A 16,089-nucleotide genomic window follows, 5' to 3' on the forward strand; every position below is an offset into this window, starting at 1 on the left:
TTTCGTCCTTTTCTACATATTCTTTTTAGCTTGGTTTGTATGTGTAGTTGTCTTTCTTTTAATTGCATACAACTTTCTAACACCTGGGCATTTATTAATTTTTAGTGTTTTAAACTGGGGCAAAATAGTCTGAAGAAGGTTCTATAAAACTTCTTGCAAGGATCTTTTGGACCTCTTTTCAACCTTCCCAGTCTTCCCAAAGGTCATTTCTTTCATTTTATTTTAACAAAGAGCTAATAGGGTACTAAAAGATAGGAACTTCTAGTGTTTGCAGTTTCACTCTCTGATACAGCTTATTCTGCAACTGATCCCCTGTGTACCCAAATCCACAGCTGATTCTTCCTGAGGGAATGGACTGTGCTCCTTTAGACTCTTCAGGAACTGCTGTTTAAAAGAATGGAAAACTTCTCTTGCCTAATGGACTGAAATGAGATTTCTTGACCGTTTAAGGAGGTGGCTGATTAAGACCACAGAGGCACCTCCTTAGGTGGTCGTTGCTTCATCCGAGCACACAAGTGTGCTGTTCACAGTGGGTCCTTTGAGCCTGTTGCTGTGTTCCTTGTTAAGTTGCTAATGTGGTGTCCCTCCTTTGGCTCACTTGGAACTCACCAAGTTTCTTTTGGACGTGCTTCATTTTTTCTGTTGGAACTGGTGCATCACTGCTATTAACTGGTTCTCTTCCTTCCTAAGTGAAGTGATGGCTGAAGCCCAAGCTCTGCTACTTCGTGTGTTGACAGTTCAAATACTTGGAATTATGCAGAAGCACACAGATTCTCAGTCCTGGTAACTAAATGGTAGGACATGGCCGTTATGGAAACATGATTTTGGAAGTTAAGCCAGCCTTCTTTCTCCTTGCCAGTTGTTGTGAAAACATATTTGGATAGCTGTGAAAAACAATGGCTAAACAGGAAAAATCCATTTCCTACATGGGAAAGTTAATGTACTGATAAATATTTAATTTCTGAACATAGCATTTCTTTTCCCTGAAACTTAGTTTTATGATCTGCTGCTTGGAAGAATACATTATTTATTGAGAACACTGCTTTGAAAAGCTTAGGTTTTTATAATAACTGTATTGTAAAAACTAGCTAAGCACATAGAGAGACAAAATTATATGTGTGAAGAAGAATCTAGCCACTACTTTTAATTTCATAGTTGGCTGAGTCACTAAAACAAAAAACAGCTTTAACAGTTTTATGAGAAAAGTAGGAGTAAAATTAAATGCTGTTTGATTTCACAGCCATTTGAATCTAGTAGTAAAGTTGATGAAATGGAAATTTGATGAGGTACAAACATCTCAAAATAATGTTTCATGCTGAAGCTGTGATGGCAGCAAGAATTCTCAGCTTTCTGTCAGTGCATAGGTCCTCTTCTACACATGCTTCCCAGGGGGAGAAAATGAACTGCTTTTTCTTCCTATATATATTTATTCCCCTGAGCTGGGAGCCCTGTCTAGCATAAATCTGGGATGTGTTTGTAATTACACTAAATGTGAAACTACTTACAGTGAGTTTTTTTCTCTCTCACAAAAGATACCTTTAAAGGGCAGGAAAAATCAAGTCTTATCTCAAGGATGTTAGCCTATTGTAAATACAGCCAAAAACTTGGGTTGCATTTGTAACCCTAGTAGGAATAGCAGTTAGAGTTTTATGCCGTTTGCAGACACCACAGAATGTAAACAAAATACCACCAAGTATGGAAAAGGGGTCAATATTCAATTTAGGTAGGATTAATACTATGGAAAAGTGTTCTTTGGGTAAAAAACTTCCTAGCCTATAAGAAGGCTAATGATTGTAGAAGAAGCTTCCTCCTAAAAGCTTTGGTCTTGTGTTCAGTCATCTCTCTGAAGTGTAGCCTCAAGTTGCCTTGGTCTTATTTTCTTTTTTTAATTTTTATTTTGTTGTGTGGTTTGCATCTCCTATGGTAGGACACCCATTACTTGCAATAGTAGCCTTGCCAAATATGTATGGAATTCTCTAGAACCTCTGGACTGTACAGTAAAGTGAAGAAAAAGGGCTGTTAAAGAGGCTGGAGAGGAGAATTCCATTGAGAATATTAATTTCCTTTGGCTTTCCAAATAATGTGGATTCCTGGAGTTGGGAGTATACGTCTATAGGTAAAACTGTAGTGTGCAGAAGACAGGAAAAATAAGAAAGCAACAGAGAGAAAGCAGGAGAAGAGCTGGAGTATAATAGCAGCGAAGACAAGTGAGTGATTTTTCCATTTCAATTTTTATCCCTTTGTTCTTTTATTTTGACTTTCATGGTCTTCTTGTTTTCCAATTGTCACAAAATTTATAGTATTAGAAGCAAATAAAAAAAAGCCACAAACCCTGGGTTTTTAGTATATTGTACAGTAAGATTAGTCTAGAGCTCCAGGAACTGTCCTGAGTTACCAATACTTAGCTTGCACTGATTCATTCTTATGTTTTCTTTTTTCTTTGAAAAAAAGACTTTTCTAGAAAAACACATGACAGAAAGAAATTTTTAATTTTTAGTTTTACTCAGGTGATTAGTAATAAAGCTGATTTTGAAAAATTTCTTGGAAGACAGTTTTTTACTATGACCGAGTCTTAATGATATGCATAAGATTAAAAATATGGGAGGCAACTTAATCTGATATTTGCTCACAGTGAACTGATGCTATAGAGTTGAGGTGAAATATAAATATATCTGCATGTGTGTGTGTCTGTATGTATATACAGTGGTCTGTGCTTTTAAAGAACAAGCTTGACTTTGAGCAAAGTCAGCTGAAATGGATTTCAAGTATAGTATTTTATTATGAGTGGAGCTGCCAGTGCCACCTGTACTTAAGGTTGTGTGACCCTTTCCATTTTAAGGCTTAACTCTTGGTTACTTTGACTTTTGCCAAAGTTCAGTTCAGACAGATTTTTCCATGCGAGATATCTGCTTTGGGTTGAATTTTTTGAAAGTTTCAGGCAAAGCAGTTCTGTTCCAAGAACAAGGCTAGTGAAAAGTATGCTGTTTTGCTTGTGTGAGAATATTCTGGTGTCCTTCTTTGATGCTCCAGTGCCCCCAAGCTCTAAACCAAGGATTTGAAATTTGGCAATAGTTCAGCCTTTGTGTTGAGGATGTGCCTTTTGCCTCCCTGTAAAAATCCACCCAAATTTCCAGACCAGTTTACAAGGCTTTGAAAGATTGCCATTTGCATGGGCTTAATAGGAATTTCTTAAAACTTCACAGTAAGCTTCCTTTAGATTCTGTTCACACTGGGAATGCTCCAGGCAGAGTAGAGCTGCATATTTCATCCCACTTCTGCTAGGAGTTGTGACGGCTGGGTCTGGGTGCTGACATTGAGCTAGGAGTGGGCAGCATTGTGTCTTGTATCACCCCTGCCTGTTCCCATGTCCTGTTCCTTCTCCCTGGTGACGGACCTGGGCCCTCTGGAAAAAGAAAATGTTTCACTCATCTGAAAGAGCATGACAGATGTGGAGGAGAAAAATTTGGGAGAGTGTGTGTGTCTGGTTTATACCATTCCTTTGGTCACAGAAAATGTGTGTATCATACTGGCAAAACAATACTTCCTTTTCTACTGAGTGTTCGTTTTGCTTTTGTTGCATTTAAACCTCAGTACCTGAGTGGGTATCAAGGTTTTAATGAACTATGTGAGCATCAATTAAAAAAAAAATCTCAAATGTCAGTACGGTAATGTTAGAGGACAGAAATCAAGAGCTCACTTTTTTCAAACATTGAAGTCTGACATTTGCATTTATTATACTCTAGCCTCCAACTTCATCACAAGTGTTGTGTGTTTTGTCCAAGAGGCAACTGTTTGATTGGAATGGGGAAAGGGGCCTATTCTGAGGATGAGTCCAGGATTTGTATGAGTAAAGGTTGTGTATTCATCTGTATTCATCTGTTCATTCTGTTAGGGAAGTTGAAAAATGTGGAGTGAGGGAAGCTGAGATTTAGGGAAATAAAAAAAAGTCTTTGTGGCTAAGACAGTTCAGTAGTGCTTGATGAATTGTGTGCTGTCTGTGCTCAGTCCTGGTGTTTCTGCAAGAGGCACTCAAGTGGCTGTTCTAGGTGGCTGCTCAGACTCTGTGTTGTGGCTAGCTTGAGAACTTGTCTCCCTTTGCAGAAATGCAGAACTGCAAGTGAACTCAGTGCGAGCTAAACCTCCTGTAAAATCCTGTATTCCACTTACGACAGTAAAAACCAGCTCAGAGTATGTGAAGTCTGACATCTGGAGCCAGAGAACCTTTTAGTCTGATTAACCTAATGCCTCAGTTGCCAGTTTTACAGGTGAAGGAATGACTTGTCCCATCTCTGTAGAAAGACTTGGGGAGAAACTTGTTGCCTTTGTAGCAGGACTGGAAAATAACTTGCTGTAAATTGAACATAGAACCACCTCCTTTGATCAGGGATGAAACAGAACATTGGGAAATATGCCATACTTTTGTCTTTTCTACCTTTTTTTTTTAAAGTTCCTTAGTGTTAACTAATCTGTTTCATACTGATCTAAGCATACGAGTCTCAGTATGTTAGCTCTTGAACTCAAATTTTCCACTTTGAATTAGCAGTCAAAATTTGTAAACACTGAGAATAATATTAAAATGCTAGTTTAATTAGCAATAGCCTTGTAGTTCTCTTCAAAATCACAGTCACTTGACCTTAATAGTAGTTGAATAAAGTGTTAGGAGGATCCTCCTCCTCTGTTTACTATGAAGATGGAAAGCATACTTATTTAAGCTGTTTACTGCCACCTCACCATGATAAATTTCCCCTTTGTAAAGCTGCTTCAACAAGCCATCTATTTTTTATCCCCTTGTAAAGTCAGCCATGACGTAAAGTTTCCTATGGAAAAAAAAATTAAAGTTTTTTGAAAGGGACAGTGCTACAACAAATAAGTGACTGTGTGTTTGTGGAAATGTCTAGCTCCGAGAGTGAAATGATTTGCTGCTAAGGTTTAGTGAATTTAATGCTTTGGAAATAATTTGTTGGAGAGTCTGCAGCAGTGGAGAGTTTTGAGTTGTGGTTATTTGTTGGGTGTTTTTTCCTTGTTCTTTTTTTTAAGGTGGAGGTGTAAAAGATTTTTTTTTCTGCTACTTTAAGCTAAAGTAGTCATCAAACTTTTTTACTTGTTTCTTAGGTTGTTTTCTCAGGGTTGTTGTCTGCTGACTCTGAACCAGTAGCTCTCAGATGGGTCTTTTGAAAGCTTCAGCATAAACAAGGCATTTGACAGGATGTACCATGCAGTATTTTTGGGAGAAAGATGGGAATTTTGAGCTGCTCAAAGCACATACATCTTCCTTAGGGGAACTCAGCTGCTAAGAACAGCACTCTTATTTGCTTAGCTGTGTGAATCCACTTGCTGGTGGACAATTGTTTTGTGTTTTGTTTTCTTTTCCCCCCCCGCAGGACTTCTATTTACTTGTGTGCTCTTCCATGTGTGTTTTGAGCTGTGCTTTGAAGTTGGGCAGTTAGTTTCAAACAAAAGCATTACCATGCTCTGCATTGCATCCAGTGTGATTTCAGCAGTCTCTTGTGTCAGTGATGTGGTTTAGAGTTAAAAAAAAAATACTGTTCTTTGCTTGCCTTGACATTGGTTTGTGTAGGATTAAAATTGAGAAAGAAAAAGTCATCATATCACACTGTGTATGTTGTATAAAAGGCAAGTCAAATGTGATTAGAATGTGATTTAATGGCTGTGCAGCAATTATTAATTGGTCATGATACATGAGATGAAGTTTGAGGTATCTTCTATTTTTCCCTCTGTCACTTTCCTTTTCCTCTTCCCCAGCCCCCCAACAATCTAAGGAATTTCTGAAAACCCAGAACTTTGCGTGCATTTGGTTTCCTACATAAGTCACTCTAGTATATTGTACTGTATAGAGTGCCTAGATAAAACAATGTACAATGCATATTTTGGCATGTTTGACCATTGTTCTTCAGTAAGAAGGTACAAATGCTACACTTTTACTTTTTTAAATGTATATTGAAGTCTGTATTCTGTTATATTGATTTTTATTTTAAGGGCACAAAATGAGGAATAGATTCTGAAAGGCAAAAGCAAACACAACTGCAGACAGCCAAATTAATTTGTATACATTTACGTGAGCAGTAAATTAGCTATGAGTATTCAACTCTCTTATTTCAAATTATTTTGAAAAAGTAACTAAAATCTGAATAACAAGACTGCTTTATTAAATGGGTTTAATATGTGATAATTTATATGAATTATGTGAACTGTTTCTGAATGTTTTGCTCTTCTGTCTTGTTTTTGGCAGCAACTGGAATTAGTGGAACCCAGTGGCTGGATCCATGTTCCTCTAACAGATACCCACAAGAAGCCCATTCGCACCTTTATGATCCAGATTGCTGTTCTAGCGAATCACCAGAATGGAAGAGACACTCACATGAGGCAAATCAAAGTGTACACCCCTGTGGAGGAGAGCTCCATTGGTAAATTTCCCAGATGTACAACAATTGATTTCATGATGTATCGCTCCATCAGATAAAATTTCCTCATGAGGAACAATAAAGATATTTTTTCATGACGGTATCAGTGCTAAAGTATACAGATACTTAAAGAGCAGGGTTTACTTCAGTGTAATTATATCTTTATGTTTATACTTTGTACAGTTTTGAAATAAAGATAATCTTGTGTTACAGTATGTTGTAGTCTGTAATTTAGTTTCTTTTTCTAGGAGTCTGAGTGCTCTTGTACTCTCTGAGAGAAAAAAAAAACAATCCAGGCACTCTTAAAAGAATGTATTTGACTGGGTGGGAATCAATAATTTATTTGATATAATACAGATGTTTTGGGGGATGATTTCCTCCCCTAATGATCATGCATGGAAATAGTTCATTCCTTTACCTGAAAATGGCTCTTTAAAAAGTTGCACCTCTTCTTGAATGGACATGATCTAAAGACATTACCAGTAGTATTTTCCCAGTATTGCTTGTGCTAATGAGTTGTACCCTTTTCTCTAGAGGGTTGTTTCTGCTCAGTGGCTGTGTGCATGGATTTAGCCTTCTTCATAACTACAAAGTAAATAATAGAATTGCAATATATCTCCAGTTGGAAGGGACATGGAAATATCATTGAGTCCAATTTGCTGCTTCTTGCAGAACTACCTAAAACTACTCCATATGACTAAGTGTGGTCCAGATGCTCCTTGAACTGTAACAAGCTTGGTGTCATAACCATTTTCCTGGGGAGCTTGTTCAAGTGACTGATAAGGCAGTGAAGATGATATTGACATGGAGAAAACCAAACCTTTCCAAATTATTCAACTTAGTATATACATTAATATAGATACATTGAGTGTAGGTCATCTAGAACATGATAGGTGTTGAAAATAGGTGATTTAGAAACGCTCTGGCATCCTACAGCCACGTAGGAATGAATGTGGCAGTCCAATGCACCTTCTAAAGTACTGGGAACTTGAGTATAACACAAGTAATCTCATGTTCAGAGCACAGAATTCTTTTAATGTGTGTTTTAAATAAAGGGCATTGCAAGGAAAATGTGTGCACTGTCTTGCTGTGAGTAGGAATATTTAACACCTCTACTAATGTCTCATAATCTAATCACTAGGTATTTAAACTTTTTAAAAAATGAGTAGATTTTAGAAAAAGACGTTGTTGAAGTACAAAGGTTTCTTTTAAAGTGTTTGGTTCTGATCAAACCCATTCTTCCTCATAGCACCAGGACAATTGATCATCAATGTAGACTAATCTCAACCAAGGAAAACTTTTGTCACTCTTCTTGTATGTGAGCAAGGAAAGGCTAATAATAGTGGAGGCTCATCAAACAATGGTGCATCATCCTGCAGAGGAGAAAGGAGGTGAAATAGAGGAAAATGGGAAGGTTATTGAAGAAGGAGGAAGATTTTACTGTTGAAATTTTTTTATATACTTGATAAAGTTGTTTACTGAAAAGTTTTATCTGTGGCTGAATTCCACAGTATTTAGGGGGGTCATTAAACTGGATGTTTCCTGATTAAAAAACCTTGTAGACAAGTGCATGACTAGTTTGGGGTTTCTATTTAAATGTGAATTCAATCATTTCAGGAGGACCTTAATGGAACTTTACCTTTCCCTCTAGAGGATGGATCAAGTGTAGAATTCCTGTTCAGCAGAAGCTGGCTGAATTTTTGCCTTTCACCCAGTCTGTCACTTCTGTGGATTTTCTTATCTAGTGTCAGGGAGTTGTATATTCCCGTTCGCTTAATTAAAGCAAATAATGTACTTTTCATGTCCACTTCATAGTGTTCTGCTTAAAAAACCAATGATATACCTCTCCTGGATTTATCTAGTTATTTTTGCTAAGTTATGGATTGTTTTTAAGAAGGGAGATTATTAGGCATGGAATTTCCCTGGTTTTCTCCTAGCAGTTAAGATGGCAGTTATCCATCCTAGCTTTGCGTCTTCAAGCCACTGTTTCCTACTTAAGGATTCTACCACAGATAATTCTCTGGTAATTTTGTGCTTTGGTCAGTAACATTTGTCTTTTCATACATGTCACTCTGCAAGTGTTATATCTAGACTAATACTGCTCTGTGCCAAACATTATCCAGTAAGCTGGGAACAAGCCTGTCAGCTGGGAACAGTCCTGTTCTTCTTATTTCTGTCCTTCCATCAGTAGGCATAATTTTTGGATCTTTAGAGAGCTATTCTAGCTTTTATTGATTTTTTTTTTCAGGACATAGATGCTCATGCAGGATAGTGGCCAACATTTGTGTCAAAAATTTGGAATTTTTATTTCTGGCAGTGTCGTTGAATAAGCTGAAATATAGCTTGACTACTTATCTTGCTCTTCTGAAATTACAGATTGTGTTCAAGTGATTTTAAGAACCCATGATACCCATGGTAAGCTGGGTTATGTCAAACTTTACTGTTGGGGAAGGAATCTGTACTTATTTGCAAACAAGTGCAGTGGCCATTCTAAATCCATGTGAAATCTTTTCTGTGTTGTTTTGTAGCAATTGTAGATACATTGCGTTGCATTGGTTTTTAACATCTGTGGAAGTACATTTGGTTTTTAACACTTTTGGCACTTGGTTGCATAAGGCTGCTGACTTTTAAGTGATGAGATCCTAGATAAGTGTATCTGAAAATAAAGCAAGTTGCTGCCTTTGTGTGTGAATATGGTACTTAATATTTGAATTGGGATAAACAAACTGGGCTGCCAAGTCATTCAGGAAGGTACTTACACATATGTTGTGTTTAGCTGCTGCTTCTTTTCCTTGCTCATTGTTTTCAGACATGCAGTTGCCTGGAATCTTACCACTTTCTCCTTTTCTCTTGTATAAGAAGCACTTGATAAAGATCAAGTAGAACAGGTAATACTGGAATAAATGACAGACAAAATGGAAGATGGATTTGTCCTAAAAAATCATGACTTGGCAGTGATCTGACTCATCACTTCAAATAGTAATAATTTAGGGGTTTTTAAACCTTTTCTTGGAAGGTCACTAGACCTTTCTGCCTCACAGAAAATAAATTTGGTTCCCAGTGTAAGTGTAAAAACTTTCCTTTTAATTCAAATTTAGCTTATTTCCTTTGCAGACACTAAGAAGAGGGAGGTAACTGAGTCACCAGGATCTTGAACTCCTGTTGAAATGAAGGACTGTACCTGTGTTTTGACTAAGTCATGTCTGTGTGTCTTCTTAGCACCACTGTGTAAATAAAAAAGGCAGATGGCAGGAGAGGGAGAAAAGAGGTATTTGCTGCTCCTGGTTTCTAAAATGGTGAACAGCAAAACATTTATGTTTTGTTTAAATTCACTAGGGAATCTCTGGCAGAGATGGATGTTGAAGCCATATCATCACTGTCTATCTTCTCTTTTCACTGTGAAGCTGACTTTCAGATAATGATCTGGAAAAAAGGCAAGCTTTTCAGTAATGCAATTTCTGTATGTAATTCCATTTAAAAGTTTAAACTGCATTTTGGGTTCTGCTGTTCTGGTTTAGTCTGTATGGGAGATCCTTTTGCCAGCACTCTGACTATAGATGCACCACTGAAAGTCTTCAGCTGAGCCTTGGTGCTTGTTCTTACCTCCCTGAAGTGAGTCTTACTGTTGGTAGTTGTTTTTCTTCGCCTGTGTTAAAACAGTTTAAAGGAAGTAATTGAAACATTATTTGGGCTTGAAATATGTTTATATATTAGAGAGAGACAGGTACTGAGATTGCCAGTACTGAATAGCAAAACCTCATGAATTCGGGCATAATGGATGAAGTGATGGAAGAGACGGAAGGACCATGGAGAGCTACCAGGATTGGAAGGCAAATTGTTGCCTCACCTTATAGGAAAAGTCACAGCTCTAGGCATTAGGTCATTGGCTGACAAATCCCCACCTTTCACACAGCAATAGCCAGCAGTAGTTGTAATTGCCTGGACTCAAAAACTGCAGGTGAAACAGGTGCTCAGGCAATTCATGTCACCTGAAGTGAGTCAGGGTGATAAGACTGGACCTTGTAATTAGAGCTGAATTGTACTACACCCTGTAAAGAAAGGAGAGCCAGAAGCTACTCTGGTAAACTTCTCAGGAAATTCCAAAGACTTTAGCCATTTGTCAACCATAAATATGTGTCTTTCCTTCAAAAAGGGTGAGTGGGTTTTTCTATAAACTGTATTTTTAAGATGGGTCTGCTTAGTAGTACACAAGAGTTCATTGTTCTGCCAAGGCCTAAATGAAAGCAGAAATGGTCATCATAGTGCTACTGTGTTTTGCTGTGTAAATGAATTATGGAGATAATTTTTTAGTGGATATTTTTCCAGAATTTACCAGTAAGCTCTGCAGCTTTAGGAGAATCTATCTGAATTCTTTGGGAGCACTGGATGACCCAGACTGACCTCAGCATGTGCTTGCCTGCATGGGCAAAGCAGAGGTTTGGGCTCTGAAGGGCCCATGGTTATATCAAGCAATACAGTGCTGTGCTCTCAGAGCCTGACTTGTTTAATTCCTGGTAACCTTTGTGCTCTTATTCCTAAGTTTTGTCATTCTCTGTTAATGGTTAATTAATATTGATGCATTGATTACAAGAATGCTTTGCATTCCTTTGTATATACAAAAATAGCTGTTTATTTCATATTTAACTACCACATTACTTCTTGAATTAAATGCATTAGATATTTGCTGGAGTATGAGATAAAAATCTAAATGCAATTAAAATGTTCATAATATTAAGAGTATGTCCCTCTAAAGCTGGGATTGCTGAGGCTTCTAGGCAAAGGTATTGGGTGGTCTGCTGTTGGTTTGGAATACTTAAGTGTTCTGGTTTAGATCAGAAAGGTGTTAAGGTGCTTTTATAAAGCTGCATAAAGCATCATTAAACATTGTTCATGGAAGCAAATTGAAATCATCCTTCACGTGATATACTCGCTGTAACTCCAGGCTGACATTTCAACGAGCTGTTTTACGTCAGCCTAACAATTGCCTGTGACAGTTTCTCCATTTGCACCAAAGAATAAACCTCTCTTGCAGCAGTCAACAGTATTAGCATGGTTTAGTTTAATGGAAGAATGGGGAAAAAAAAACCCCAACCCCAAGTAATGAAAATTATGCTAATACTTGATGGAGCTAGAAGATATAATCCAGATGTAATTAGCTATTAAGTGAGAAAGTAAGCTTGGGATCACTGGAAACATTAAATACCTGAACTCTGATCCCAATGAAGTGAATTACTGCTGTTAATTATAAATAACTATATGATTATAATAATAATTATAAACAACTGTAGGGGAACAGTTTAGCCAATATTTAATACTCTAATTTAAGGAAATTAAGTGGGATCAGTGACTCCCCAGTTGTATAGATAAAGAGAGGCAAACCTGGAGCAGTTTTGGAAGTTTCTTTCTCAAATGCTTCTTTCAGTATACAAAATTAGGAGTAAATTCCATACATATGCAATGTAGCATGAACATGTAATCTGTTAAAATCTTTTACCATTAGAAGGTAAAAAATCCTTGTATAAGATGAAGACATCAGAGATCTGCAACACTTCACTTTTGGAATATTTAATATTCTTGAGTATATGACTGATAGCGTGTAGGTGACAAGGTCTAGCTTGCAGAGTGATCTAAACAAATTTCCCAATGGCTGTTTCATTTTAGTATTTACCATATTTTTGTACTGGCATATAATCTGTAATGTGAAGCAGCAGAGAGGAAAGCTTCTATAAACAAGTCTCATTTATCCTACAAAAACACTACCATGACAAGCAAATAATTTATGACAAAATAATGTCTGGGCATTTTAATTAAAAAACACCTTGGGACAGGAATTGTCTTGTTCTCTGTATTTGTGCATTTCCTTTAAAATGTGTTTCTCTCTTTGCTTAATCTGATTATAAATTTCAAATAAAAGGTGAGCTTACTGAACTCTTGCCAAGGACTTACCTGTTTGTCTACACAACTACTTTAGTTTGCTCTCCTGTTGCCTTTGAAAATTGGTATAAAATAAAGAGGTGTTCATTCTGATGCTTCAGAGTGGAATCTTTAATCTGGGGCACACATCTCTGAAGAGAATTTCTATTAGGAACAAATAAACCCATACAATCTAATCTTTTAATTGTATTTAATTGAATCCTCATGTTTTGTTTGGTGTGATTTTTGATTTTTTACAATGTTTTTATCTTTATCAGTGTGATTTTTAATATATGACCTACTTTAGGCCAGGATCTTGTGACCTCTTGTACTCAGTATTAAAGCTTATTCTACTTCTGGTTGAGACTAATCTTAAATATTTCAGATGTTATGCTTCTTTGTCTGTTCCGTCTGGTACTATTTCCCATTACTTGGCAGCTGACAGGGTAGAATTACAGCACTTTCTAAAGGTGCATTTTTCCATTGGAAAACCGTTGGGAATACTGGTGAGACAAAGGTTTAAACTGAAATCTTACCAAAAGCTTCCAGGCTATTGTTAATCTTCTAGCAGAGATAGCTCATCTCTCAGTTCAAGTTGTGTATGTCTTCATTCTGTTTGATTTTCTAGCATTAATTTATTGAAAAAATAGGAGTCTTTATATTCTTGTTGCTTCTCAACAAAGTCTCAAGTTATTCTAAACCTTCCTCATAGGTAGAGATGTAAATCTCAGTGGGAGCACATGTGCTCAGATGTTGCTGTATGCCACATTCCCAATCCTACTGTATTTCCATGCTCTGATTATTCAATGTATTTTTGAAGGCCTTACAATAAAGCAGTGAGGTAGGTAATAAAAAAAAATTTTTCTTTTAGTTTTTTGGTGTTTTGTTGTTTTTTTTTTTTTTTTTTTTTTTTTTACTTCTTCCCTAACCTAATTTTTCTACCTGCAGTAACAATTTGCTTTTAATTCTTCCTTTTGTGATGGTTTTTTTTGTTTGTTTCCTTCACTTTCATATTTTATGAAGGCTTTTTATCAAGTAGTTTTACTTCTTAAAGGAGATAAGTTCATCTGGATATACCTGAAAAAACCAGGAAATTATTTGTCTGTTATATTTACCAACAGAGTGTTTGTGTCATCCCTGGATCTCTCAGAAATATTTTTGAGTATATAAATGGCTGTTTAGACTGCTTTCCTCCAGATACTGTAGTTTTCATTTCTTCCAGATAGAAGAATTAACTGTGTTCTCTTGTTAACATAAAGCAAAGGCAACCTCATTAAACCAGTGGAGCAGCGCAAGCCAGGAGACAGTCAGTTCTTGCTTACTAAATAGAAAAAGATTGATATACATGTCTTGGGAAGTTTGCAATGACAGGTTTATCTGTGTTAATAGTTTGTACAATCCTCCTGTTCCCGTAATTTATGCTGCCTTTTTTATATGATTATGTGTTCTTTTTTCCCCACGTTGTTTTAGCAGTGAATCAAAATAACATAGCAGAAGGAGTCTCTCTGGCTTCTGGTGGCCCTTAATTTTTTGTTTTTTCCTCTAGAAGTCATTGTGTCTGGACCCTGCTTTGCTCATTTGCAGTGCTTGCTTCCTACCAGTCTTCAAACTGGCCCCAGTCTCATCTCCAAGTCTGAGCGCTTTTCCATCCTAGGCTTTACTTTTCCCCTCACCCCCATTTTTCTTCCCCAGAACTCGCTGTCTCTGTCCCTTTCCCAGTCACCATGGCAGCATTTTGTATCCTATTTAGTCATACATTTTCTCACCCACTACTCATTTTCTCAATATTCCCTCCGAATCCCCTAATCTTCCATTTTCCCTCCACTAATCCTGAATATTTTCCTTTCTTTCCCAGCTAGTCCCAACTAATACCACATGCTTCCTCCCCACATTGCATAATACATATTCTGCCTGTCAGCTCTCTTCCCATCCTGCTGAAGTCACAGATTATGAGATTACTGAGAGCACAGGGGAGAGATTTTTCTGCTTTTGGTTATAATACTCAACCCAGCCCAAGGATACAATACCTGAAAGCACCTATTACAGCAAAAGGTTGACTTTGCCCCGCAGCTTCACACCAGATCATGTTCAGGATTGTTCTGTGGGGCGTGCATTTTTAGGCTTGGCCAAAATTGGGCAGACTTTCATAAATGGTTTGTGTGTATCTCCTACTCTCTCTCTGTTCCCATCTAATTTCAGAATCTCTAAAGCATTTGAGTGCTAAGAGTTTCCAAATAAAAGATTGTGAGAGCATTTCTCTGAAATGGCTGAATAGTTTTGGCTGGAGTTTTCAAAAATAAATTGAGCCTGAGGCAGACAGCTGGTATGGGAAATTTCAGCTAACAGAGTTGCAATTTGGCTAAGTTTTGAGAAACTCGGAAGAGATTTGTGAGGGAATGAACCCTGGGTAATGTTTCACATTTCACCAAATAGCATCTTCTGTGCAGTGTGCTTTGTCACTTTGTGTGGGCCTTCCCCCTTGGTATAAAATTCATTCTCTACAGAAACTCGCTAAGCTTCAGTATATTAGAATAGCTATTTTTATTTGGGGTTTATAGACTCGGAGCTTTTTAAATAATTTTTAAATAATTTAAATAAATTTAAATAATTTGCTTCCTCAGTCTAGTTGAAGTATCTTTCTCTATTGGTACAGCCTGCCAAGGGTATTTGTACTGAAAATATCTCTGTTGTTTTATGCTTTTTCATAGCTTCCAGGACGGAATTTGTTCTGGAGTAGCAGAGACCCAGGGTGAGCTCTGAGAGGGTTTTAGCCTCGCACTGTCTGCAGCACCCTGCTGTGGATGTGCTTCCCCAGTGTGAAGTCTGTATGGTAATAAAGGAGTAGAGTAACTCCTCCTACCCAGTTCTCCTGAACTCCTGGCTCCTGTGAGCCAGGCTTATTCACACTCTTGTTTTTCAAACTCTCATTATTAAACTTTTCTTTCTTCTTTCTTGCCCCCTTCCCCTTAGATTTCCACTGGGTTTCAACCCAGGCATACCTTCATTACTGCAGGCCTTTTTTTGATCTTGATTCCTGGTGTGAGGCTGTAACAGGCTCAATCTATTCAAAAGTGTTCAAAAGCCAGAGTTTTCTGTCATGCAAGCTTCTCTTTGCTAGATAGACCTTTCAACCATCTTTACTGTCTCAAAGTAACCGGCCTTGAAATACCAGCGCACATCTGGGCTACCAGGAGTTTCTACTCTCGACCTCATAAATGCAAAAGCTCTGCTGAGGGCAAGAAAATACTTGACAAAGACAATTTGGATCATATGGAGCCTTTTTGTGCTCTGGTGGTCCTGAAGCGCTCAACCCAAAATAAGAGCAACCAAAGGAAAAAACAATCCAAGCCAAAGAAAAAAACAACCCAAGCCAGTCTGTTCATCCTGGTGGATAATTAAGGCATAGAAAATCTTTCCCCACTTAGTTCATGGTAGCTCCTATTACCATCAGGGTGGGTGAATTGGGATGGAAAGGAGTGCTGCTACCTCAAGACAAATCCATTCTCTAAATGTAATTCCTTGTTTCACACACCTGTTCAAAAGCAGCCTGCTAAAAACTGAGCACTGTTAAATGAACAGATTAAAATCATGAATACTGTGGAGTGAGTAGAGATTGATTTGATTCCCCCTCCCTATGTCTTTTCAGTACATAAATGAGAGGATATCAGGTTATCTCAGCAGAAGTTCAAAATAAATAAAAGTATATTGTTCTTAAAGCTGTATTTAAGCTGTGTAGCTTAAATCTGGCTGAAGC

General features: G+C 37.5%; 1 protein-coding gene across 7 annotated transcripts in view; it reads left to right on the forward strand.

Annotated features, from left to right (window-relative positions):
- ANAPC10 (anaphase promoting complex subunit 10) overlaps nt 1-6,637 on the forward strand; it is a 33,601-nt gene extending 26,964 nt beyond the window's left edge. For all 7 annotated transcript variants that reach the window (XM_041489248.1, XM_041489249.1, XM_041489247.1 and 4 more), the window contains one exon: nt 6,251-6,637. In XM_041489248.1, coding sequence (XP_041345182.1) covers nt 6,251-6,481 — 231 coding nt within the window. In that variant the 3' untranslated portion in view covers nt 6,482-6,637. The remainder of the gene's footprint in view (nt 1-6,250) is intronic.
- Nucleotides 6,638-16,089: the final 9,452 nt, after the last annotated feature.

The sequence above is a fragment of the Pyrgilauda ruficollis genome, unplaced genomic scaffold, assembly GCF_017590135.1.
Source record: "Pyrgilauda ruficollis isolate IOZ18807 unplaced genomic scaffold, ASM1759013v1 scaffold91, whole genome shotgun sequence".
NCBI classification, from domain to species: domain Eukaryota; kingdom Metazoa; phylum Chordata; class Aves; order Passeriformes; family Passeridae; genus Pyrgilauda; species Pyrgilauda ruficollis.